Below are 27256 nucleotides of genomic sequence, written 5' to 3' on the forward strand. Positions count from 1 at the left end.
CAGCTGAAAACATGCACTCAGTGGCCACTAAAGGGGACTTGAAGGGGCTGGATCTGATGATAGCATTTTTAGTCATTGTTTACTATTGAATCTGCTGAGCCTTGAGTATGCTAAGCCATAAGAAGGAAGAGCCATGCACACACAGACAGAATAAAACAGAGAAGTGGAAGCAAAAGGATGACAGCCAAAATCAGGCTAGAGCTCATCACCAATATCACCAGAAACCCAGAGCTGCTCTCAGTTTAATAGAGAAGCTTCCTTACCATGAACACTGCATTCAGATGGTTTGTCTCACACTTTTCTCCAGTACTGGGGAGGGGTCAGCCTTTATTAGATGAACATGCCTTCAGATTCAGCAGGAACAGTCAGATTCGTACCATAGTTACTCCATAGCCACGCCACTGGAGTCCACAAGTTAATCCCCATTAGCCAAAGAAATGGCCTAAATTGTTACCAGGGTCTTTCTTTTTTAAGAAGTTAAATGAGAAAAATATCACTAGAAGAAGTGTGGAAAGCAAAAAAAGCTTGGAATTGCTTAGCTGGTTCTTTCCAGCTGGATTGTTCTCTAATGCTGAACGTTAATTAGAAAATAACAGCATTCCTGCCTGCTTTTAGAAAATCAATATGCGTGGTTTTTTTCATCCCCCTCCCCCTGTTCAGGTTAATTCATTACCAGGATATTTTTAGGTTACTGAATAAATAAGAAACAGCCCTTTTCCAGTCAAAAGCTAATACCTATAACCAGCCAGAAAGATCTCCTGAGTGCAGTCCTCTCCCTGCCTTCAGTGCTGCTCACTGATGTCCATGCCAATCGCCTGCCCCAAATCACTTGTCAGCCCTTCCACAAAGCTGGATATGCATCCTGTGCTCCTTTGAACTGGCTCAAGCTGGAGGATCAATGGCTCTGTTTGGCAGGGGCTGAGCTGCTGGACATTTTCTAGCAGCAGCAGCTTGGCAGGGTTGGCTCAACGTAAGGATGTTAATGCCAGCTCACCATTCCCTGTGAAGCAAGGGAAAGAGCAAGGCAGGAGAAGAGAGGGCAGAACTGGAAACGCAAAGAGGCAACGTCATATTTTACAGAGGATGCTTCACAACATAAATAAACAATAATTCTAGCAACGTTGTTTTGCATTTTTTTAAATACATAGTCCTGATCAAATCCCCATGGATCTAATTAAAACTTTGTTGGCCACCCACCAATCAAGATAATTATGTTGTCTGGCAAAAACAACAACAACAAAGATGAAATAAGATTGTGCAGAATGATGCACCTACATGACAAAACAAAACAAAACAAAACAACCAAACCAAAACAAAAAAAGAAACCAGGCTCCATGCCATGTTTTTAATTTTTTTACCTCTTTTGAAAATGAAAAAAGAACCAAACTATAAAGGATGTAGAGTTTGAACCTCAAAGAGTCAACAGATGCTGAAAACACCAAAATGCCCAGTGTATCAATGAGAATTTGAAATCATGAGAAGGAAATCTGCAGAAGGCAGAAGCACCATAAAAAATATTAAAATGAGTTGACTACTGGGAGAAAAGAATCTGTCAGAAAAGAATCTTTTACTGCAGTTAAAGGGCAGACACTCAAGATGTGTTATTTAGGGCAGTCACCACCAATAAAGCAGGACTTGCTTAAGTTCCTCCCAAGCAATATCAGAGATCCTGAATTTATTCCTTGTTCTCTCAAGTTCCCTGGATGCTGCTGCCCTGAGAGCTGTCTTATTCCATGACAGAAAACACATGTAAGTTATGCTGCAAATGAACTTGATCCAAATTCCATTGAACTCAATGAAGAGACTCCCACTGGCTGCAATCAGGCATAAAGGAACCAAAATGCACACAGAGACTTGGTCAGACTGAAAATTTGAAGCCATTTTAGAACAGAATATCCAGGAGTCTGGATAAAAATGTAAACAATTACTCTGGATTGAATGAAGACGAAAGAGAAGCACATTTAATATCTTTTGAACCAGCATTGTTTCAAACAGAGGAGAAAATCAGAGCGATTCAGATTTGGACTAATATATGTGTTTGGAGGGCTGCAAACACTGGCAAGCATGGTTTTGGCATAAGAAAATCACAAACCCTGGATTATTATTAATTGCATGAAAATACATGCAAATGGAGTTTCCCCCCCAAGCTTTCTTGATGTGAAAATAGATATTAAACACACAGAGCTTTCCAAGCAATGATGCTCATGAAAATAAATGTAATTTCAGGAAATGCTTGCAATGAAATCAGCAGAAGCATGGTTTATGAGTTCCTTCCATTACTTGGGCTATTTATTGACCTTTGTGTGTGTATACATGTATTAAACTGACAGAGTTATTGTTTTTTCTTCACCCTTTTTTAATAAATCTCATTCTTCTAGATGAAAGGGGTTTTTATTGATGATGAGGGGATTTCTTTCTCTTTATTGCTCAAGGTTTTGATCAAAATCTGACAATTTTAAACTTTTTAAAAATTATTTTACAGAGTCTTTTTATAGCTAATATAAAATTTAACCCTAAAATTACATTATCAGTGTCCTGTTTACCAGAAACAAATACTTGTATATGAGCTTTAATCTTTCAGGTGCTACCCCTACAGATGTCCTATACAAATTGCTAAGAGCTGTGGGCAAGAAAAAAATCTAGTACCAAATTCATGGAAATAAATTATTTTTATATTCCAAGGTGTTCTGGAAAACACCTCAATTAATTTGAATCATACAAATAAACGGTTTATTTTTATAATTCCATGCCAAATTGAGTTTTAAAAAGGAACTAAAGAGATTCAGAAGTCTAATATTAATTTCAAGGTGATTGTAACAGATTGTCCAGCTAGAAAAATATTTTTGTTTCCCTTTTATGTATCTACAGATAAACTTATTTTTTTAAGTACACATATTTTTAAAGTGTTTTTAAAAATGTTTTAAATATACATATTTTTTAAAATGGGCAAAAATAGCTCCAGAGACTATTTTTAAAGGAAAAAAAAAATAAAGAGAATAAAAGGAAAGATAAACCCTTCCTTTCTGAAGTGCTCAAGTGGAATATTTTAATTTTACTGCTTTGGCTTTGTTTTTTTTGTGTTGGAACACTTCCAATTAGATTTAGAGCAAATTGGAGCTTTGTCTTCATACTGTTCTCCACAGTTAAGAGGACTAGTTCTTTTTTCTTTTTCTCTTTTTCCTTTTTTCCTTTTTTCTTTTTTTTTAAGAAAGAAAAGAAAAGAAATGAAGAATGTTCATTATCTTATATAAACCCATGACACCAGGAGTCTAAAATTCACTACACAATTCATGATGAAAAGATTGACAATAAAGAAATGCAGATTTCCTTTGCCTTTTTCTCCTGATTTTCCACTACCCATTCCAAATCCTTCCTTCTGGAAGATTAGAGTTTCTCACCAAAGGTGGGACTGACAGTCTGTCTCTCCTGACTGTTTCTTCTGTCCTCCTTAGGGGTGCATCTCTCCCTGTCCCACCAAGCTACAAAGTCATAGCTGGGTGCCACAGATCTGAGAAGCTGCTGAAGGAGCTGCCAGGCTGCAGGGAGAGAGTGAAGTGAGAGGAAGATTCCCTCTCTGCATCTGCCTTGGATTCTGGCCAGAGAGATCCTGTGAAAACATTAAGGTTCCAAAGGGCTGCCCCAATAGGGAAGGTGTCTCTGACTAGGCACTGTGCTGCTCACATGTGGGTGTCTGCACTGCTAGCAGCAAAATCCATGGAGGTATCCTCTACCTTGTTTTAGGCAGAAATGGCTGAATTAATAAGAGCAGGTTTAACTGATGACCAGACCCTTCTCTCCTGACTGTGTGCCATGAGAGTGTGTGCATGAGAAGCTCTGCTGGTTGACCTGTGAGTGATGTAACTGTCTCCAGTAAAGGATTTCTGACCATGACTTAAAAAACGATGCATCAGTGAAGCAGGACAGAGTTGCCTCACAGAAATTTTTTTCTGGTCATTTTTTTCAGTTCTGAAATAAAATACTGTCAGTGAGCAAGCTCACATCTTCCATCAGCCTCAAGGGTTCTCATTTTTTTAATATATTTTTTACTTTTCTTGCAGTAAAAAGGTAGTTTAAAGTAAAAAGGATTTTTTCTTCTATTTGGAATTTTGTATTTAGTTTTACCTGGAACTTCTACTTCATCAACACTTCTGGCTAAGAGAAATCAAGCAAAGTGCACAAGCAAGAAAACACCATCTGTAACGATGACAAACTATAAACACCATTCACAGGCCATTAAGTTTGTAATCTTTTTCTCTTCATCATTATTCTCTTACCTCCATTAAATTCTTCCACAACCAAGTGCAGAAGCCAAAGGTAACGGTGGTAGACTGATAGACAAGAATTTTTATTGTCCTGTCAATGCAGATAAACCCAGAGCTGAGAGAATGTCAGGCAAACTTCCCCAGTGATGACTAAAGTTCAGTATTCTCTGAAAAAGGAAGAAAATACAAACGATTTTTATGCCTTTTAGGCTTTTAAGATTTATGTTACAGAAGTATCCTGACTCTGTGGAAGTCAGGCTCTGACTGATATTTACTGTTCACAGAAAACTATTATCTGCACTTGATCAGTCTACTTCAAATTGCAGATTTGCAAGATTGCAAGACAATCAGAGGCATACAGAAGCCATGATTCTCCTGAGAAACTGAAAGAGCTAAGAAGGTGATGGAATGAAAATGACTCGGTGGACACAGATAAGCCACTTGCAAATGATTGTGAATAGAAGACCATCTGTTGGTCAGGGAAATGAAAGTTTGCAGTTTGTATCTCCACACAACAAGAAGAAGAAAAATGAACTTGCTGAGAGTCAGATATAGAACAGACATATGCCCACAGGAACAACAGAGAGAGTCAGATAAAGTCCAGTTTTTCTGCTATGGCCAAATTTAGGATGTTACAGCACGACAGCCCCCAGTTTTTGTTTGGCAGTGAGTGTCACCACTGGTATTAACAATACATCAGAATATGCAGTTTGCCTTACTTGCAAAGAGAAACCCCAGTGCAAACCCCAGATGTTTTCCAGGCAGTTGATTCCCAGTTGCTGACAGTTGAATGCAACCAACTTCCACAGCTCTGTCAATTGCTCCAACCTGCCCCTAAGTCCTCAGTTTACCAGGAGACTGTGTTGGAGCCAGTGTTACAACAGTCAGCTGTTCAGTAGCTGAAGACCATCAGGCTGTTCAAGCATGACTTGCTAAATTCATTCTCATTTTTCCTGGTTCCATTCTTGTCTTTCACGTGGTTTGAAGTGTTCACAGCATGCATTTTAGTTATTGATGGCAAAAACCTTCTGGGTATTATGGGGTTGCTTTAAAACAGTCAGGATGAAATGTGACAATTGCTGGGTCATCCCTGTGGTTATCATTCATACTGGCAGTGGTGAATGAGTTGACTACAAGATACACCTCAGGCTTCCTCCTTTTGCCAATGTTTACTAGTTTCAGAGTTGTTATAATACAGCTCATTCTATCTGTGAGCTCCAGCTCAGTTTTCTCCTCGGCTGCAAGCTCAGAGCACCAGCTGAGTACGTTGCAGTCCTGATGTAAGTGCAGTTCTTGCATTTCTACTTTACACTCAACCAACTATGAAACCCAGCAGAATCTAAGACCAGCTTTTCAGGGCAGCTTTCCAGGTTTCTTAGGCTGCAAAAGCTGATCAAGAGAGAATGTCAGCTGGGAATTTCAAGCAGCATATTTTCTCATCCACTGTCTTCTGTGGCCCGTGGGGATTTTTCACTCCTAAAACCCATGGTAATCCCTGACAGGGGAGCAACACTCAGGAGCACAGGGTGGCAATGGATTGATGTGTCCAGATAACAAGGGGAGAAGATCACTGCAACAGTGAAATTCAGGGCCAGCACAGAGGAGCAGAAGTCACAAGAGAAGAAACAGAATTCAGTCCCAGGACTGTGGCAAAGAGTGCTGGATTCAACACCAGCATGGACACAGAAGTTGTGCAGCCACACGAGTATTGTTTCAGCACCTGACTGGAAGTGCAAGTTTATTTGGAGAAGGTAACATGCTCCCTTCCTCCCATGGCAAATCCACCCTTGGTTTATCACCCGGGCACTGCTGGCCCAGGAAATACCTGCAGCTGTAAGAACAGGAAGGAGGTCTGAGCCCAGAGGGTAAAACGCAGACCCTGTGCCGTGAGTGTGGGGTTTGCTGTCCCATTTGTGGTTGGTTGGATGGTGTGAAAATGCTCTGGGTCCAGAAATGGATGTCAAACAGGGTAATTATATAAGAAAATTTCCAGAGGAGAAAATCCAGATAAGTTCTACTGTCCTCAGAGAGAACTGCTGGCTAATAAGCATGACTAGATATTTCAGTATAAACAGGATTTGAGGAAAACTGCAACCGGGTATTGGTTGAGCACCTTCCTGTACTTGGAGGCAATCCCACTGACTGAATCTGCTCACCACCCAGCCTGCCTGCCAGATAAATGAAAGTATGAACCCCTAAAATGAGGATTAAGCAAAGCAAAATGGCTCTCTAAGTTATGAAGTGTCAAAGTCTTGCACTTTTCTTGCAATTACTTTAGACCCCAGTCTTTGCAACAGGCTGCAGCAAGAGGGAGTAAAAGAACAAAAAGCCCTCACTTTTAATATTTATGGCAACTAAAGCAAAAATGCAACACATTTGCAGATGAATAGGAGCCCCTTTAAAAGCTGCAGCAGCCTAATTTTAGGATAGCACTGTTTTGGGGTTTGATTGTATGGAATAACAATGGAGCGATTTCATGTTAATTAATTTAGAGGAATTATTAGTGTCAAAAATGAACAGTTCAATCACTTTTCCAAAAATAGTCTGAGGAAGGAGAAATGAAACTTAGTGTAAAGAAGACAGGTATTTTCTTTCAGTTACAGATTTTTTTCATATGTATTGGTCATTTTTTTTGTCAAATGCATTGCCCGAATATAAGTAACAGGATTTATTTTATAATACCACCTATGTAACAGTTATCTACCTATTGCTACAAAATAAGCCATATGGCTAAATAATTTCCATTTGTTCAGTGAAACAAGAAGCACTTGGAAATAGTTAGCTTGATATATGTAATTAGTCCCTATTTTATTTGAAAAATGAAGCATCCGAACTCTATTCAGAAAAAAAAAAATCTTATTTTAATATTTACAGCTGAAAGTATTTTTTTTTTTCCTGCTAAGAGAAATTGAAACAAGACCTGTTGTATCCTGATTTGTATTTTTTTTTAACAGAGATTCCATTTGGGGGAATAATGTGTAATGTCAAACTACAGTATTCATCACTCCCCATGGCTTGATAGGAATCAATGGAGCAGTGTTCTTCTTGGTCTCCCTTCATTACACAGTCTTCTCTGAGACAACTCATGATTTAGAATGAGTGTAGATTCACAAAATCCTGATTATACAAATATTTACCAGGGAAAGATTATGCTCTCTAGCCTAAAAGATGTTCAGATTCACAAAAGGCCAGGCTATATTATGCCCCTGCCTTATATTAAAAACTCAGTTGGTTAAACCCACCCAATTCTAGTTCCTTCTCTGTATCCTCTTGCATTCCTTTGTCTCCCTTCCTACTCCATCACAGTACAGGCAGTGTTGGCAGAGTCCCTGAGGTGCTTCCATCATGCAGGGTACATTGTCTAGCATGTTTCAGGAGACAGGAATACTGTAGAGCCAGGAAGTCTCTCAGGACCACATTTTTCACAAGTAGTCTCTGATTGCGAGCATGAAACACTCCAGGGGAAAGGATTCCTGCAGATGGCAGATTATTGCAATCACTGTCATAAGGATTTATGTCCTTGACCAAGCCTATATTTCCACCTGTCTCAGAACCTGCCCAGTCCTAAGTGAAGATTTGTGTACTCATCCACGTTTCATGCTGTTCCTGCTTCTCAAGGCTACATAAATCCCAAGGAAGATGCTGGCTCTACTGCAACAGATACCTAGAACTGGTACCTACTCCCTTCACTAGACTCCAGCTTGCTCTTCCTGAACCCACAAGCAAGAAACTCCCCCAACACTCTTGTGTATGTGCAGATCTCTGCCTTTGAGGTAGTTCCTCCTGGTGTGGAGGAAAACCCCCTGTCACTGCTCATCCTGGCAAAGGCAGAGGGTGAAGAGGCCAGCTAAAACCTGCAGTTTTAATTTGCTCTCATGGTATCACATTTTATATTGCTAACAATTGCCTCCTGTTCCATGGCTCCCATGGCTTGCTCATATCCCCTCTCCCCAGGCAATACTGGCCATGTGAAACAGAACAGTCTCCTGACCAGGCAGTGTAGCAGCTCTCATGGAAAACACCTTCTCACCAGATGTAGGAACTGGACATGTGCTATTGAAATATCAGATCAGATGGTGCCTCAGGTCTGAGTACCCATGAGTGCAGCCTTTCCTTTCTCGTGGGCACAGCCATGGAGTTCAGTCACATCACAGCAGCTTCTTTTTGCCTGTGTATAGGAGCTTGGTCCCTGCTCCCAAGTGAGAAAGCTATCCTTTACATCAAAGGACAGTGGATTTTTTTTTTTGTGCCAAAGGCTCTGGTTGCTTATCTCTGATGGCTCAATCATCACATCATCTGTGGCAAAAAAAAAAAAAAAATGGCTGGCAGCAAGATTAGATTACAGCGATTTAAAATGTCTCTCAGATAAGTGCAGACCATGTGTATTCAAAAGTACACATAATCAGATTGTAAGGTTGACTATCACAGCTTGCCTCAGACACCAAGAGTATAAATAAAGATTAGACAAACTGTGGGAAGACAGGTTCATTAAAAGTCCTTCTACATTATTACTTATTAGAAGTAAGGGATCAGGTGTAGTTTCTGCTGTTGTTGGAATCTCCTAACTGACAAGTCCTGTAAACAGGGCTCAGCGGAAGGCTCATACTGCATGTGCCTGTCCTGTATCCACTCACAACAAGGTCTGTGCTGGAAAATGTGTCTGTAGTCCTCAGGTTGGATCCAGTATTTTCTCTCCATGACTGATTCTTGTAATTTGCTGAAGTGCTCTATGGGTGTAGTGAGTTCACAGGTGTGCCCCACCAGGCACATCCATACCTCTCACTGGCCACTCATTGAAACCTAGAGATAATCATCTGCCTAAATGAGAAAGCTAGATTGTTTTTCTCCTTAGCCGGGTAGCCACTCACTGGCATGCAAATCTCTACTACAATCCCAAGAGAAATTCTGACTTCTTACTGATTTCCTTCTTCCAAGTTATTTTTCTGTCTCACCTACTCATCTCGAAGTTTCATTCCTTTAGATTAAAGCCTCCTTAAGAGACTTGCGCTGGGAAGGTGTCAGTTTTTAGTTGATCCTCTGGGACAGATCCACCTGGTCAATCTGTTGTATAGAAGAAAAAGGATTGGGCCGATAATAAGGTAGATCCACCTCCAATCATTACTACTTTGCTGATCATACTGTGACTCAGTTTCCTCCACTTACACAACAAAAGTGGCCTTTGTGAGGAGCTTTGGGCTTAGTAAAGGAAAGGAGCTGTTTAAGCGTGCATTTTGATTGTTATTACCCGACAGGCTGTAACTAATAGTAACCATTTAGCTGGGAGATATGGGAACAGGTACGCAGTTAATTGGTAGATTTAGCTGAGGTCAGGTGGTTACACTGCAGACAATCCATCATTGTTGTAAGCAGCATGAAGTTATGCCCAGCCCGAATTACTGTGAGTCTCCCTTCACCTCTGGTCTTGTGCTAATATCCCCAGACGTGTCACCAGTGAGCATTTGAGTGAAATCTCCAGAAGAATGTGGAACAAATCTGTAAATCATTTTCTGAAATGCCCTGCCAAAAAAAGAAAAAATCAATAAGGTCTTCTGTGTCAGGAAGGAAATGTTAAAAATATTAATTAAAAAATAAACTCTCCCGTAAATCAAATGGGAATGAGTGAGAGCAGACATATGGGCATGGAATAAAATTCTAGTGGAACAGCTTTTAATTCCCTCCAGTTTTAACACCTGTGGGCATTTGGAAGTGCCTGTCAGAGCTCAGGGCCCTGTGCTGCTGTGTGGGCAGTAACCAACAGTGCTGTTTGCTCAGGGACCAGCAGCTCCCCGGGCCAGCAGACACCAACCAGCCTCCGCAGGCAGCTTTTGGTGATCTCCTCCGGTCACCATTACTGCTCCCTCTACGGGGAGGACAAATTCGGAGACAGGAGCACAGCTCCGGGAGGAGAAATCGCTGGTCCTAAGAGCCTGACAGACAGCTAGAGCAACAAAGGTGGTGTTTTTTTGGGGTTTTTTTTTTTTTTTTTGGTTTTGTTTTGTTTTTTTCTCCTGCTGATAGACTACTGGAGGGGAATCTCCCTCTCCAGGTGCTGTCATTTCGTTTCCTAAAGCTTGTCCCTGTCTGCATCAGCATCTTTGTGGTACAACTCTGCCATGCATGAGTGATTTATTTAAGCATCAGCAGCTACTGTAAACGACAGTACAGTGAAGTACAAGCAGAGGAGGGAACAGAAGGGTAGAAATGCGACTTTGCCTCTGTGAAAGCAAGCACAGGTGCCTATACTGAGCAACTCCAGTGGCCTTACATCAGCCACGGGAGGAGGGAGTAAGGGGTTATTTGGGGGCCTGCTCAGACATTTAAAGCCACTTAATTAATCTAATGAAAACATTTTCTCTGGGAAGACTATACACACACGCATGTACTCTTCCTTCACTTTTCACATCTGCTTCCAGTCCATGAGTGGAGGTTTCAGTGTGCCGGGGAGCAGGCTGTAGGGGTTTGAACTGATGGGAAGCACAGGGGAGGAAGGGATCGGATGATACGAGTTTAAAAGTTGGGTAAGTCCATCCTTGGAGCGTGTGTGAGAGAGGGGGTGTGAGTAACCAGCCACTCACGGCACAGGCACGGGGCGTCCCGGCGGGGCGGCTGCGGGAGGAGTGTGATGCAGAAGCGGCGAAGTGAGAGGGAGCAGAGAGAGAGCGAGCGGGAGAGGAGCGAGCTGTGACTTCCACACAGGCAGCCGGGAGAAATCACCAGCCAGGATTTGCTCCTCTCTCTCTCCCTCTCTCTCTCTCCGATTTCAAATCAGCTCCTCCCCCGTGTGGTTGTGGCTTTGCCTTCCATCACAAGCCTGATCAGCAACACCAGTCTTGGGGGGGAAAAAAAAAAAAGAAAAAGAAAGAAAAAACAGGGGGAGAAAAAGAGACAAAAAGAAAAAGTGCAACAGAAGAAAAAGGAAACAAGAGGGGAAAGAAAGAGGTGGGGAGGAAGTTACATCCTCCACCCCTCTGCTGCATCTAGCACAGAAGAGTCTGAAACTTTACACGGAGTTCTCGCCGTGTTTACCCCGCGGCGGCTGAATCGGCAGCGCCCGGCTCCTTCGCTCCTGCGCTCTCCTTCTTGCTCTTTCTCCCTCGCACTCATCAGCAGTCAGCAGCGATGGAAAAAGTTGCTGGCTGGTACCCAGCCTGGCACGTTGCTCTCCTGTACTGGACATGGCTTTTCTTCTTCACTTACGGCTTTAGCGGTGCAGAAATAACTTGCAGATCCTGCCGTTCCCAGGTGCAGCCGCAGCAGCAGCCGCAGCAGGGATTACTGATGCACTCGAGGACCGACAGAGGAGAAAAGGAGCAAAGCAGGTTCCTCGGGGAGAAGGGAAGTGAAAGCGGGCAAGAGGTCGGGACGGACGATGCCGGGCTGCAAGCGACCATCGCCCCTGCTCCCGCGGGGCTGAAATTCAGCGGCTGGGAGACACGGCGAGTGACGAGGGAGCCGGAGAAAGTGGCCGGGGAGCGCCGTCCCCGAGCGGCAGCGGCGGCTCGGGCCGAGGACCGACACCGGCAGGGCCCCGTCCCGGCGGGCGGGCGGCCGGGCTCGGAGCGGCGGCGCTGGGGCCGCAGCCCCCGGAGCTCCGCGGGGCCGGGGCCGGGCCCGGGCGGCGCTGCGGGGCGGGAGCCGGGGGACGGCGGCGCCGCCCGCTTCGGGCTGGAGGAGCTGCGGCTGGCCAGCACCACCTTCGCCCTGGCCGGAGACTCGGCGCACAACCAGGCCATGGTGCACTGGTCCGGCCACAACAGCAGCGTGAGTACCGCGGGCGGGGGCGGCTCCTCCGCGCTTTCCTTATTTCCCCGCTCTCCCCCTTTTTTTTTCCTCTACCCCCCCCCCCCAACCGCGTATGTGTAATCGCTGGTGGGATGTACTGGGTTTTTCTTCGAAGGGGATTTTGCGCCTCCGGGCGCCGGGGATTGGCTTCGCTTAGCAGTGTGCAGTGGGGCAGAAGGGCTTCAAAAGGACCATTCTTCTGGAGTAGAAAAACTTTCCGCTACCCGCCCGCCCGCTGAGCACATCCCCCTCCCGGCCGCCGTGCCCCTCGCCCCGGAGCCGAGCGGGATCCAGCGCTGCCCCGCCCGCGGTGCGATAGGAAGGGTCTCTTTAGGGGGATGCGCCTTCGCATCCAGCCTTCTCCCCAGGAAAACCCTCACGGGCAGCCTGGGAGGCTCGTCTGGAAGGATGCCCAGGGAAAGCCCCTCTGCTGCTCCTTCTCCTGCCGGCTGTGGGGGCCCACGTCAGTCCAAGAGCTCATCCTCAGGCCCTGATGATATGGAGATGCTGGAGGCCTTCAGGACTGTGCCTCCGAGATGTCTCTGTGCAGGGCAATAAAGGCTGCTTTTTGCCTCTTGTCACCGGAGTGTTAAACGGGAGAGTTCTTGTTTCTTGCTCATAACCTGCATGTGTCTCAGGAGCAGCATCAGGACAGCTCTGACTTGAGCTGAGCAGAACGAAACTGACCAGAGAAGTAGACAACTGATTTCCAGGCTGGAGCCATAGTCATGACATCAAAGTTACTAGGTTAACTTGGGCCGTGGTACCTGGAGCTGAGGACTGGGGCCCAGAGTGAATTGCTTGGAGTGCTTTCTGCCTGCCCTTAACTCTGCTTGTGGACCAGCAGAAGTGGAGGGATCTGTCTGTTCAGATTCTCCAACTTTGCCTCTTAGAGACACCAAGCAGAATGCTAATGAGAGAGAAAGGGATGCCACCACTACGTGACTGTTACCTATACAAGTTCCCAGGAGAAACGGGGACTCAGGCTCTCCTCTAAGGTGTCTGCAGCTGTAATGCCAGAAGGTTTCTGGCTGCTTGGCAGAAATCTTTGGCCTCCATCTCAGCTTTTAGTACTAGGAGACTGGTAACATTTTGAAATGATAGTCTAATCATTATTAATTCCTTTTGGTATAGATTGTACTGAGCTACTCAATTTAGAATTGCAGCGGATGTCATAAAGACCTCACTGTGGGGTTCAGCCCTAGTTAATTGGGACATGGTTTTATGGTCTCATCAGGAAGTTTTTTAATCAATTAATTGACAGGGGAATAGTTGTCATTTCCATTTTGAAGGACTTTCTCCTTTCTTCACAACTCAGCTAGACTGTTCTTAAATAGTTGTGTGAACAGAAGCTGCCTTGTAGGAACTCAGGTGTGTTCATACAAATTGAATTGAGGCTGACACTGGTTTCAAGTGACCCATTTGCTAAGAAAAACGATTCTGATATAAAAAGTCACCCAGCAGGCAGCAGTTTCTCTGATCTGTCACTGCAATTATGTTTCACCTGTACGTTTTTCAAGACACATCTATTGTTATATATATGTTTAGGTACATATGTTTAGGTATGTGTTTCTGCCCACTGTGGTAGTGTGGGATGCTGTTGTCAGGGTCTGACTTGGTTTTTGAGTGTGTTGGTGTACACACGTTTTCAGGGAGCTGCGGGGAAACGTTTTGCGAGTGTCCTTCCCGAAGAGCTGCAGGTTGCATTGTGTACAGGGATGTTATGCTTCCCCCCTCACTGCGGGGGCTCTGGCAGTGCTGTTCTGTGTTGTACTGTGCTTGCAGCCCCCTCACAACACTGACTGAAGCTGGGCCCCAGCAGGACTTGGGTGCACAACAGGCTTGTCCAGGCTCAGCTGAAGCAATGATGTGTGTTAGGAGGAAGCCAAAGTGGCACTGAGCCATTGTCTCTGTGTGGAGGTTTTGGGTACCCATCAGTGATGGGGCTGGGATGGGGATGGGCTTGGGGTGAAACACTTCATTCAGGGTACAGCATACATAGTTTTGCCTGCATGGGGGTTGCAGAAGTGCAGTGTGCTGCTTTTGAAGATGCTGTGTAACCCTAGTGCCCTGTCTGCACTCCAACAGCAGCAGCTGCTGGATTCCTGCTGGAGTTTCCATGCTGTGGCATGGGAATGCAACACACCTCTTCTCGTTTTCATTCTTATGTGCTGTGGAAGTGCTCCTGTCAAACAACTTTTGCCTTTTGCCCTTTGCCCAGGCAGAGGGGCAATGTGAAGAATATCATACTTTGCAGTATCTGTGTGAGTACAAGAGAAGACAGAAATAAAGATCAAAATATTTGAAATCCTGTTAGGTGGAAGAAACAGAAAATTAGAAGTACTGTCACCATCAAGTTTTTGTATTGCAGTGTACCTTATCCTGTCAGCCTCTCTGTGGTTCCTCGTATCCTTATTGTGGTAGTGGTGTGGATGTAATTGCAATTCTGCTGCGGAGGAGAAAGAACTGATTTCTGTATGGGATTGTTCTGGGTGTTTGCAGCGTCTCTCAGGTTTGGCTGGTTTTTTATATTGAGTGTGTGCACCACTAAACTGATGGCATTTTGCTCTGAATTCGCTGTATGCTAAGCCACAAGTACAGTAAGAATAATAAATAATAGTACAAGTTGCCCAAGTTTAACTCCATCAACATAAAATCTTTTAGATCAGTGCTTATTTTGGCCCATCAGTGATTTTAGGTACACCCTGGACAGCTTGCCCTCCAGATCCACATTCATATCCAGACACTTGGAGCATGATCTGCTCATCTGTAGCAACACAGTTCACATACTCTCCAATCTCACCTGCGTACCTTGTTTCAATGCTGGAGTCAGCAGGAGCTCCCCAGAGGAGAGCATAGGTGTAGCAAGCCTGGCTTGTCAAATGACTGATGAGGATGAAATCAGGAGTGTATCTAGTGTTGTATTAAGATACAGGTGGGCCTCAGGCTTTCTGTGACTCCAGTGGAGATGAGCGAGGCCACACAAAGCTGTCCTGCATCTCCACAATACTGAGCTCTTTCAGTCTGCAGGACAGAGAAGAGTGGCGGCAGCAAAAGTGGGGGCTGGAAAGGGTCTTTGGTTGCACTGAGTGCCAGACTGTCTGGGATGATCCAAGAAGGTGTTAACTGGCCCAAGCCAGCGCCCTGCATGAAATCATTCTGACAATATAGTAAGAGCCTAGACTATTGAGACTGTAAATGGGCCCTGGCAATACTTACCTGCATTGGTACATCCTGAGCATCTTTCCACTGGCCCCTATAAAACTGGAGTAAAAGTTCATATAACCTGAAATATTTCTCAAATGTCTGCTATGAGACACACAAGTGAGATCTTCTGCCTTTTTGCACCACTGAGAAATGTCATTAATGGTGTGGAAGCTGGCAGGTTTCCTAGCTCATGGAGATATCAAACATGTTGCTGATGCAGTGTATCCTGACACTGTAGGTTTGGAGTCTCTATAGCTCCCTTAATGCCATGCTATAGACTAGGGGGAAAGAGCTAGCAGAGATTTATGTGTGGAGCTAAAAGAGAGACCTGGTTTTAATGGAGAGAAGCAAGTCTCTAGGTGATGCCCATAATGAGATTTTGGGATAGAGATACTTTTCAGAGCTCACAAAAAATGAAGACTGCTTCTGTCCTAAGCTGGCTTGGAGCAAGATCAGTGACTTATTTGTTAATTTGAAAGTATTCTGGAGAAAGAGGAAAAAAAATTGGAGGAGGTTGAAAGGTAAGGGAGATTGAGTGAGTGCTTTGGTGGTACAGCTGGTGCTTTAATGTGGTGCTGTGAAGAAAAGCAGCATGGGTTTCACAGTCATTTATTATAATAGCAGTTTACTGTTGCCTTGCACTGGACAAAGTGCTCTCCTGGGCTGGACGTTGTTGTAGATCTCAAACTGTGTGGCAGAGAATTTGAGCATGTACTTGGCTTTGTACCTGGAGATTGGCTTTTACTTGAGCATGATACCTTTAAACAGCTAGTTCAAGCTTCTGTGATTTAAATGGTTGGAAAGACAAAGCTGAGCTTCTTGTAGGTCCTCTACAGCAGCAGATCCTCAGCAGACTGATGGAGACACAGTGGTGGAGCGGGGAGTAGATGCAAAACAACCATGGCCAGACAGGTTTTATATTCCATCCACAGCAGAAGATCAATACAGCTGAAGGGTTCAGTGCAGGATGAAGCCTGCAAGGTCATCATTGCTCTTGTCAGGTGATTACACCACACAGCAGGGGAAGAGTTCGGTCTCGTATGGGAGAGCTTTTAGGCAAGATGAGACTCTGCATTAGGTATTGCTTGCAAGATGTTACTTAGTATTACTGACAGGACAAACTGGGCACAGGTAAGGCAGAATAATGATGCACCTATGTATTTCCAATTCACTATATTTCATCCTGGACAAAGTAATTGTGAATAAACTGTTTTCAGGTGAAGTGTTCAGACCTGCTTTGTAAATGAGGAATTCCAAGAATGGCACATAGTACTGCATCCAATAGCCATGACTGATCAAGCTACAGACATGTACAAACAGCTGGGGGGGGTCTATCATACTTCTATTCTTCACCCTTCTATTGCCTTCTTCCTTTTTGGGTAGCTGTTCCAAGCCTTTTCCTCCTGATTGTTGGAAATCTCTCTGATTTCTGTTCTAATGTTCTGAATTTCTAGGGGTCAGGTTCCCAAGAACTTGAATTTGAATCTGATTTTTGCTTTTCATGAATGAAGATGATAACAAACACATTCTTTTTTACAAGTGATGCAGTAAAGGCATGGCCAAAGTACCTTCAATTGCCAGTGTTCTGTTCAGTCCAGAATGGGGGACCATAATCAAAATGTTTTTTTTCACATCTCACTTGGAGTCTTTGCCCAAATGCCATGTTCATGCAAGAGGATATGGTTGATAACCTCTGCCTTTCTCTTGCTGGCAGAGCTGTGGTTCCAAAGAAAAACTCTCAGGGGTGCCAGCATCATCACATGAGTGGCCAGAATTTTGGTGTATGATGCTGTGATAGCCCATCGCTCCCTTCCTCCTGTGGAGATTGAATCCTTATTAAGGTGGAATTTTATGGATGTGGAGCCCAGAGCCAGATGCTCAGTGAGACCCATGGTGGGGAATAACCCCAGTGCCAAGTTTCTTCATATTGAGATTGATTCCTGGGGTGCTGAAAACAGTCCCGAAAAGGACTCAAGCAAGGAGGATGTTAGCATTAATATAATTCAGTGAGATGGAGTCTGTTATTATTTACACACTACAAGAATATATAATAGTATTAAGAGCATTAATGCACTGGATGCTGAGACTGGTTTAGGCTTATCTATTGCTAGAGCTACTGAGAATATATTTTGGAAGGGCTGAATAAAATGTGAGGAAACAAAAATGGAAATTTAAACCAGAAAAAAAATCAAAATATTGCTAAAAGTCCCTTGTTTCAAATTTTTGTCTTCTTGATTATATTTAGTACTGTTGGATAATAAAATACTTCGCATCCATTCTAGATATGAAATCTCCTCTAAATTTCCTGTAACTGAGTAGGATTTTATTCCTTTAACCAGAGATTTTTTTTTTTCTGTGTGTGTGTTTGATTTTTCAAAAAAATGACTCAACAGGCATAGTCTTTCTTTCTTCTGTGTTGCAGTCCATCTCTAGATATATTTCTTGACTGGATAAAACATAGGCTTTTCATATACAGAATATGAAATAGGATACATGGAAAATTGTTAATAAAAAGAGCTGTGCTCTGAGAGAAAGCAGAAAGTGAAAGAGAATCTGTGAGGACTAGAAGAAAGGCTTGTCATTGTGTGATGCTGGTCTCTGAAATTCGGGAGATGGTGAGGAGCTTCTGCCACTGACAGGTGGGATATGCAAATCCCATCACAAGGGGAGATTAAGGAGAATAATGGAAGAGCTGTGACAGTTGCAACTGGCATTCGTGCAATATCGAGGGGCTATAAACTCTGTAAAGCAATCGGGTTATAGCTTTCAATCTTCTTAATACAATACTTTATAATAGAAAATGGGTTCCTGCCTTTCCTCCTTGCTTCAGATAAGATGTTTGTATTTCCCTAACCTGGCGACCACAGTAAAGTCAGTCCAGAGGGGGAAGCAAGGAGGTTAGAAGTCCTTAATTCATTCTGGAGGGGTTAGAGACCTGTTCAGTTGTGACACAGCTTTACATATGAAGGGCTGCAAGGTCAGCATTGGCCTTGGACAATCTCACATCCTCTGGGCCTTTCATACTATGTCAGAGTGAATACTTGTGTTGTGCAGAGCTCCAGTGAGGCAAATGAACCTGCTCTGTTAAAGACCCCTTTCTCTGGAAAATGCTGTTGTAGCTTGGCCAGAGCATTTTGTAGGTTCACATTGATTTTTGATTCCAAGGCTACTGAGAAATAGCACTCAACAAGCCCAAAACATGAAAGTTTAATGCAACTTTTTTTTTTTTTAATCAAGCAGAATTTTTGGAACAGATTTCAAATTCTTATATTTAAAAATGATCCAGTGGCACAAAAACCTTGATTTGGTACGCTGGACAGAGGCATCTAGTGACACCTGAGATGACATTACCTCTGGCTGCTGCTTCACAGGGTAAGGGCATCCTATGGGAACTGTGTCCTACCTGATGTCCAGGTATGGGAATTGCAGAGCATCTCAAACTGTTCTTGCCTATATTTAGGTAACTGCTGTTATCTTAAAAGCTGTGTGTACTGGATCCTCTTCATCCAGATGCAACTCTGCATTCAGGTTTACCTTTCCAAGGGAGAAAAAAAAAATAAGACTGACACAAGGTGCTTTTTTCCCCCTCAATTATTTTTTTATACCTGACCAGCAAACCAAAAAAATCAATGACTCCCGCAGCACTAATTGACATTTCTGTGTTAAATGACAATGGACCTTGATTCCAATTCAAATGGTGGCACTGGGTGATAAAGTAATTATTTTGGAATTTTAAATGCATATAAAAGTTGATGCAGTAAAAGTATTTTTGTGCCGCTTGGAATTTTTTTTGGCTCTGTCTTAAATCAAACAGCAGTTAATGTAAGAGCCCTTAATCCCTAATTCTCAGTGCTGGTAACACAATAACACTTTTACTTAGTACTGTACTTTCTCTCCTTGGGGGACATAAAAGAAAAGCACTTTTAGAAGGAACAGGATATTTTAGGATATGTCCTAAAATGTAATTCCTTCCTTTTAGAGGGTCTGTAAGAATTTAACTTCCCATCGTGTCCCTCAGCGGGGGAGTGATGTTCTCTTGTGCCTGCACACTGGCTGTTGGAGCTGCCTCTGGACTGCCCTGTGCTGCCGTGCCAGGGACATGCTCAGGGCGGCTGTGCTGAGGTGCCCCTGATGGGGGATGAGTGGGGAGCAGGAGCCTGAGGAAACAGGTGGAGATTTAGATGGAAGAAGGAGGGAAGCTGCACATCTTCCACCCGCAGCTGTGGGGGGATGTCAATGCCAGGCATCCCCAAACTGGGACAGGGCTCCAGTGCGCTCTCCCTGTGCCGTGTCTGGGGCAGAACGGCTTCTGCAAGGGCAGGAAGGTCAAGGGAGAACCTTGTGATTTCCCTTCTCCTGTGGGGAAAGCTCCAGAGACAAACTTTTCATCTCGTCTGGGCTTTTGGGATGGAAACTGTTCACCAGCGAGTGGGGAGCTCTTGGTAACTTACACCAGCAGGTCCCAACCCAGTGTCAGTGTTCACATCCTAACTGCACGAGCTTTGAGATCACCTTTGCTGGTGATCATGTAAGGACAGCAGTGCCATGAGCTCTTGCAGATAATTTTCATGCACTTCTTCAGGAGGAAGTGAAAAGCTCATTAGAAAATCTCAGCCTATATAGATAACCCAACAGAGATACCCATGTCTTTTCTCAAATGTTTCTTTCCCCCCATTCTCTCTTTCCCCCACTAAATTTCAGGTGGAGAAAATAATTCAAAGGAAATATTTTATATAACATACAGGCATATTTTTATCTCCATAAATTGTCCCTGCTCAATATGTGATTTTCTCAGGTGCACTTTTTTTTATGGGGGGGTGAAGTAATAATAAAGTTCCTGATTCAGAAAGCAGTGAAAAATTCCTCACTAATGTGAAAATGGATCCCATTTAATCGTTTGGACTTTGCCTGGAAATTTTTTCTTTTAACTACAAAGTATAATTTCAGAAGATGAAAGAGGTCGTATGCTCCGTTTCTCTGTGTGTGTCACTGGGTCAGTTTAAATCTTTCTGTAAAGAAACAGTTTAATGTGCCCTGTCTTGGTCAGAAATGGTGCCAGTACCTTTCACTGAATATTCTCTGAAAACAAGCATAGGAAAAGTGAATTCCATTAAATATTCAAATGAATACTTGAGGACCTTATTAAGTATTTACTTACTGGTAAGTGTAAATACATTTTTCTGGTGTGAAAATAATACTTATGCTAAATATCAAGCTCTGTTTACCAAAGAACACGATATGGAAAATTAGTTTGCTTTCCATTGCTTTCAATTCAGTTTTCCAAGAAAAAAATACATTCCTGTAGATGAAAGATAAAATCTTTAAATTAATCATTATTGGAATCATTTTGGGAATGGCTATCTGCAAATAAAAATTAGATCTTACTTTGATTGAAACTTTAGAATAGTTTTTGTTTGTTTTTTTTTAATAGTACAGACTAAACTGCTTATTAAGAGATGCACCAGCAAAACAGGAGATAGGTTAAACTTCATTTCAAAATGCACAGGTCCATGGTGAAATGCTGCCACGTTAGAGAAGCCTGGGGAGTGATTGTTCCCTGAGATGTTACTCTGGCTGAGGATTGAACCGTAGGGAGAGACTGCACTACACATTCTCCATTTGTGTTCAGGTTTCCACATACCCCTCAATATATTAAGCGTGACAGAACCTGGGCTAGGGATGGGAAGAGAATAGATCTGGCCTACATAGATCTGGACTTAGCCTGGATCCAGTGACCTCGTGTCACTACAGATGAGCTGATGAAGTTTAGTAGTAAATATTTAGGCTGTTGTAGCTGAAGGATGCTTTGATGCAGATCTGTGTGTTTGTTTCAATAACAAGTGGCTGTTTAATTCTGTATCATTGAAAACAAAAAATGAAACAAAAATAAATGAAAATATTCTCCAGCTCATCTTTTGGATGAAAAGCTTCCAGTTTGGTATTTCCTTCCATTTTATTGTCAGCTTTTGTAAGATGACATGTGATATTTCTTTTTTCTCCAGTAACTTGTCATCCACTCCAAAATAACTCATTTTAAAGTTGTTAAAGGAGTGGATGTGGTTGATTCCAGCTGTCTGATACCCCAGTCTGTGCCCGTGGCTGTGGCCAGGCCATGATGGCAGGGCCCTGCCATCCCAGCTGTGATGGAGGGAGTTGCACCATGGACCTCTATGAGAGCTGAGGAAAGGAGGCCCAGCTGTGCACTCCTGTGCCGTGCACTGAGCTCCGGGCATCTTTTCTCCCCTCCTAAACACTGTGTTCATCAATGGCTGAAATCCCTGTTACTTTCATAATGCTGCAGGCTGAGATCCCTTCAGATAGAGACTCAGCAGCTCCCATACCTCCCTCTCCCATGGGAACGTGAGTTCTTCCTCCCTGCAAATGTGTGCTGCGTCCTCCTCCTCCTCCTCATCAGCCACCCACAGCCCTGTCTGTTGATGCTGTTGCCTGGCGACCACCTTGTGATGGACAGCTTGGAGGGAAGTGATGATTAAACAACCTGAAGCGGCTTCTGAAAGCAGCCATCGTCATTGTAATGTGACAGGCAGTGACAGCTCAGACAGCAACACCTTCTGAGTGTGATTCCTGAAAAAAAGGGTAAACAGTAAACACACGGGGAGAGAGCTGCACACACCTGTGTGTAGGTGTGCGAGTGCTGATGCTTTCCCGTGCTGCAGAAGGGCTGGGGAAGTGTTTCTGTATTAGTGGAGGGTGAACACAACCCTAATAAATGTCATGATGAACAGGTCAGCCCACGAGCCAGGGCAGCCTGCACTGATGCTGTCAGACACGAGCTCCTCGGGCAGCAGTTAAAGGGGATCCTGCAGGTGTTGGCAGCGGGGGGCTGCACGGCCAGCAGGAGTAACACTTCTCACCGAGGGGAACACCTGCAGCCTTCAGCATGAACGTGGTGGTCCTGCTATGTCCACCTGCCATATCCCTCCCTGCCTGCCAGCTGGACAAGACACAGACAGGCACAAAGGATGCCAGCTGTCATTACAGCGTAAGGTTTGTCTGTACACAAGGTATAGATACAGGAGCAAAGCAAATAACATTCACTCTGATGGTTGGTCTCATCTGTTTTCAGAAAGAAAAGGAATGTTTCTGTGCTTCTTACTTGCTTCTCAAGCTCTCCTTTTAGTTTTGTCCCAAGCAGAATTGCTTTGTGCTGCTGTCCTGTCTTGTTTGGGTGTTGGTCCCTTCCAGCTCTCCTTGGGAAGCTGATCTGTCTTGGCAGTTTTATTCCACCAGTGCTTTCACCACAGCAAACAGTGGAGGTGAAATACTGCTTCAGTGCCAAGTGAACGTACATTTCTCTTAAAGCAGAGTTAACCAAAGAGATTCTGATGTTTCCTAGAACTTCTAAGGTGATGTTAAGTGTAACAAGTATTTCCAGGAAATGTTTGTGCTCTGGATTATCTGCCTGTGCTTTGATGGCTATGCATGTCCTTTTTAAATTGCTGTCAGTGTCTGTCCTGGGTACAGCAGCACCAATTTTCTTCAGTGTTGTTCAAGTTCTTAAGGCAGGCTTATCAGTGAGGCATTTGAGGGATGGCTTTAAAGTGAAATAAGAAAACAAACCCCAAACTACTTTCCAAAGGTCCTTCCAAAAGAGTTAAGAGATCACCAGTGTTCCTGTCAGACTGAAAGAGAAATGCATACACAAAGAGAAGAAAATTTCATTGCCTGCCTTGCTCTGTCCTTCCCATGTCTCCTATCTCCATTGCATCTGGCACCCTCTCAGGATGAAGTAGTTGAGGAGAAATGTGGAGTCTGTGCCTTTTCCACTCACATAAATCAGTATTCATCTAAGCCAAGAACTGCTTTGAGGCAAGCAGAAGAATCCATCTCTATTCCTTCCTGACACTGAGGAATTGAAAGGTCAGGCAGAAAGAGTAATTTCTGAGAAATCTTGCATTTGGCAAGGTGGATTTTGGTGCGAAACAAACCTTTATGAGCAAGCAGGGGAAAGACATACTTTGTGAAATTTTATGAGGAGCAGAGAATATTGCACAAAAGAATCAGCATCTCATTATAAAATGTTACTCAGGAAACCTGCACTTAATCCTTTATATAGAGATAATTTTGTTTAAATAAGGACATATGTGGAGACTGTTGCTGGAGAGAGTTCAGAGAAGAGAAAAGATGTCTGTAATTTTGGGCTTCTGCTAAAATATATGGCATTGTGTGGTTGATGTCTGAACTGGGATGACACAAGACAAATTAAATTTTAACTCATTAGTAAATTTTCCTCCTAACAAGCTACTCAGATGATCCAGAAATACATTATGCAGTAGCAGCTGCTAGGAGATGAAAATATTTCATTGTAGCAATAGATAGTATAATGAAGGATGGGGAATGAATGCAGTAGCACAATAAGGACAGAAGAAGATAGATGACACATAGTTTTAAATATTCACCCTCTGTGTTGAGTTTACACAGCTCAGATGACGTCAGTAAATTGAAAACACCACTGAGACGCATAAGTCATTAAATACTAATATTAGAGTCACTTGGGGAAAGAAAGTTGTCAGGGGGAAGAAAGTTGTCAGAAGAATTTTCTGTTAGAAAATACGGTTAGTCAAAATCAGAAAATTTCTTGGAGGTATGTCATTTTCAGTGACATTTGCTACAGTAAAATATCAACCAAAATTGTCTGCATTCTCAAAGTGTCAAGCTGTAGTGAGAAATTTTGCCAATTGACTTGCTTTGGCACCAAGATAATGACAGCATGGTGGACACATCTTCTAAACCAAATCTATAAGAGTAAGTGTAAAGTTCCTTGTTCCTTTGTCCTCTCTGACCCTCACTTCTGGTATTTTTGGGCCCTATGTATTCAAAGCTGTATTTTTCTGTCCTGGAGAGATTTGGTTTCCACTTGTCTCCTCTGCTGAGTCTCCTCAATTGCATGGAGGGCATCACCAAAGGATTTTTGCTGAAGTTCTTTGGGCACTGAAGGTGCTGCAGGGAGGCAAGTCAGAGGTTAATCTCAAAGGCTCAAATGTTTTCCTTTCTGAACCAGTTGTGGGGAGTTTATCACTGATAATCATTGGAGTGTCCAGAATCACATATCTATGTTTGAAATTAATGTTTAATGTTCTGACATTATAGAAAGGAAATGTTTTGGTGTTGTTGACTATCAGATAAAAAAATATTTACTGATACTCATGGGAAATTTAATGATCTTGCCTTTCCCACTTGGGACTGAAACCAAGCATTAGCCTGCCTGAATTCTTCAGAACAGAAACGCTGGCTTCTGATGCATTCAGATGGAGAGTGTAGCTAGGAAGGTGGTTTTAAAATTAATCTTGGCAATATTTTGCCATAAGATGATCTTTATTGGCTGCTATGAATTACGGTGAAGGGAGCTTGACTATCAGATATTGCTTTTTTGTTCCTGAAACAGTCTTAGCTTTTCCTGAAGATTGCTCTGTGGAAAATCAGAGGTGTGGTAGTGTCACCGTTTGTTAACTAGAACAGAAACTCAAGGGGAGAATGAATTGCAAAAGAAACACTTTTTAAAGCCCAAATAGCCGTTTTTCACCATTCTGACCCCTTTCCCTGCTGAGCAGATTGACAGCTGAGATCCCAAGGTATTCAATTTCCACTCAAGCAGGAGCCTCCTCAAGGTGTTAATCGCTGACAACGTTTCACTGTGGAACAGGAGATGTCTCCTCCCTGTTAATTGCAAATGCTGTACGATGTTTCTTTTTTAGGCACTGAAACGCTTTAAAGACAAATATTTGATTCCTGGTTTAAAGAACTGTCTTAGCCATGATCTGGGAGGCAGATGCAGCTGCCTCAGTGCAAAAAGTGTTCCAAGGGATGCTCGGGAGTGCTTTATGTAGGAGTCAGGTAGCTGGATTTCAGTGGCGGTAAGGTGGATGTTTTCTGCTGCTTTGAATGTTTGAACAGCACTAAGGAGCAGCAGAAATGTGGGGTTTACAGATCCAGTGATGATGTGATCACTCCATTCAGCCTAGTAAAGTTTTTTGTAACTTAGACAATTCACTTTTGAAAGGAAAAAAAGAAAAGAACAGTGGAAGAGATACAGATGGGAACAAACACACAAGCATTTATTTTAGGGTATGGGGAGAAGCAGAAGGCAGTTTGGAGGAAGATGAGGGAAGCTGTCAGGGTGTGAACAGGCCTTTGAAATGGACCCATGTGCAATCTTCTGCCTTCTCAGGTGGAAGGAGTAAGTGATTAACAACCAAGAAGAGATATGAGGCATAAGTGTAGAAAGTTGAGGATCTTTGGTAGAAGTCTGTGAAGCTGTAAGTAGTCTGTTGACAAAGAGTTTCTTTTAGCAGAGAAGTTGAGCCATGGTTGTTGGTAAGCTTTGAAAAGCTGGTGTGGTGTTACCTGAACTGGAAAAAAATCCACTGTGGTCTGGAATGTTTTCTGCCACTGAAGAGCCAGTGCAGGGGGAGAAATGTGTTCTAACCGGGTAGGAAACCATTCTGTTTGTGGGGCAATGTGGAGAATGAGAGAAGACTTAGTAAAACCAGGGGAAGATTAGGCTGGAAAATTGTGCTGAGATGTTGCTTGGAAAATACAGGAATGGGGCAGCAAATGGAAGTTGCTGATGGAGCAGAATAATGTGATGGTATTAGGAAGCTAAGTTTGTAGGATGTGGCCTAGAGAAATGAAAGAGCAGGCAGGCGAAAATTAGAGAGAAGGCAAGGTTTGTACACTGGGGAATACAATCAGAATAATAGGTTTTAACAGTGGTGTAAGCTCCAGAACTGGCTAAAATAGAGACTTTAGAGAGAAAATAACATGTCACTATTTTAGGTGCAGATAGCTGTATTGATTTCATGCAAAAGGAGAAAAGTATGAGCTTTTTCAGGAAGCCTATTTTTTTTTTTTCCTATTGGGAATTTTGGATGTAGGTGATGTAGAAGCACTGCCTGGTAACAAAAGGCACAGACAGAGGATAAGAGCCAGAAAAAAAAGCAAAAAAGTCTGATTATGTCTTGGCAAAGCAGCTTGGAGGAGGTGATAAGGAAACACACTGGCAGATATTAACATTGTTAGCCAAAATTTCATATTCAATGGGTAGCGATGCTGCTGGAGGCTGAGGTATAGATGAAAGAATTTACCTTTGTTTTCCATGCTGTGACTTTCCCTGCATACACTGTGCTGTTTGTTGTTAGCGTCTCTGAATGAGAGTCCCCTTTCTTAGCCACCACCTGTGGAGGTTTGACATGAACCAGCCAGTCAGTTGTGTCTGATGCATCTGGTTTAATTGTATTTCAGTGCTTAGAGTCCGAGCTATAATACGTGAACAAGGCCTTCTTCAGGGACGTGGGCAATTACACAAATTGGTGTGGAGACATTTGGCAGAAGAGATGTATTTTGTTTACCTTCTTGAACTTGGCAGGGAATTGCCTTGCTACTTCAAGAGGTACAAACTCTTACAGCGGGAAAGATGTCTCTGGGCTCAGAAAGAAGCTAAATACTTGGGGACAACAAAAGTGTGTAGACACAGCTTTTCTCTTCAAAAGGATGACATAAGGAAATCCAAAAGCCTTTAGGCCCTCTTGTATCTTTGTGATAAAAGTTAATATGGGTAAGGTATCACCCTGTGCAGAGTGGGGAAATGCATTTTTTCCTTTTGAGCATGGAGACTTGGAAAGAGCTCTCCTGTGGCTGACAGTGCAATCACAGCAGAATGTTTCCAGCCTGGCTTGGATTTGAGACTCAGAGGTGCAGTGGGCTGTCACTGTTGAGCTAAGGAGGAGCAGTGTCATACATACTCTTGGTTTGCAGAAGGTTACCTGAAGTACTTGTGTTTACCTTACCTTAGCTTATGCATTTAAAGTGTATTTTCTGCTTCAGGATGAGGACCCCTCAAGTGGACAGTTACTATAGATGGGCTAATGTTTACTACCTCTTTAAATTGGGCTGTTGTGAGATGATTCACTTAAAATCCTCAGATTCTTTTTTTTTTTTTTCCAGCAGAAGCTTTTGCATGCCTGCCTGCAGAAGCTTGCTACATG

At 43.3% G+C, this 27256-nt stretch overlaps 1 protein-coding gene across 1 annotated transcript in view; it reads left to right on the plus strand.

Annotated features, from left to right (window-relative positions):
* Window positions 1–11381: 11381 nt before the first annotated feature.
* The window catches only part of SORCS1 (sortilin related VPS10 domain containing receptor 1), a 258601-nt gene continuing 242726 nt past the window's right edge, over window positions 11382–27256 (plus strand). Inside the window, exon 1 of the mRNA XM_062496860.1 lies at window positions 11382–12023. Coding sequence (XP_062352844.1) covers window positions 11382–12023 — 642 coding nt within the window. The remainder of the gene's footprint in view (window positions 12024–27256) is intronic.

The sequence above is a fragment of the Cinclus cinclus genome, chromosome 7 (genome assembly GCF_963662255.1).
Source record: "Cinclus cinclus chromosome 7, bCinCin1.1, whole genome shotgun sequence".
In the NCBI taxonomy this organism is placed as follows: Eukaryota; Metazoa; Chordata; class Aves; order Passeriformes; family Cinclidae; genus Cinclus; species Cinclus cinclus.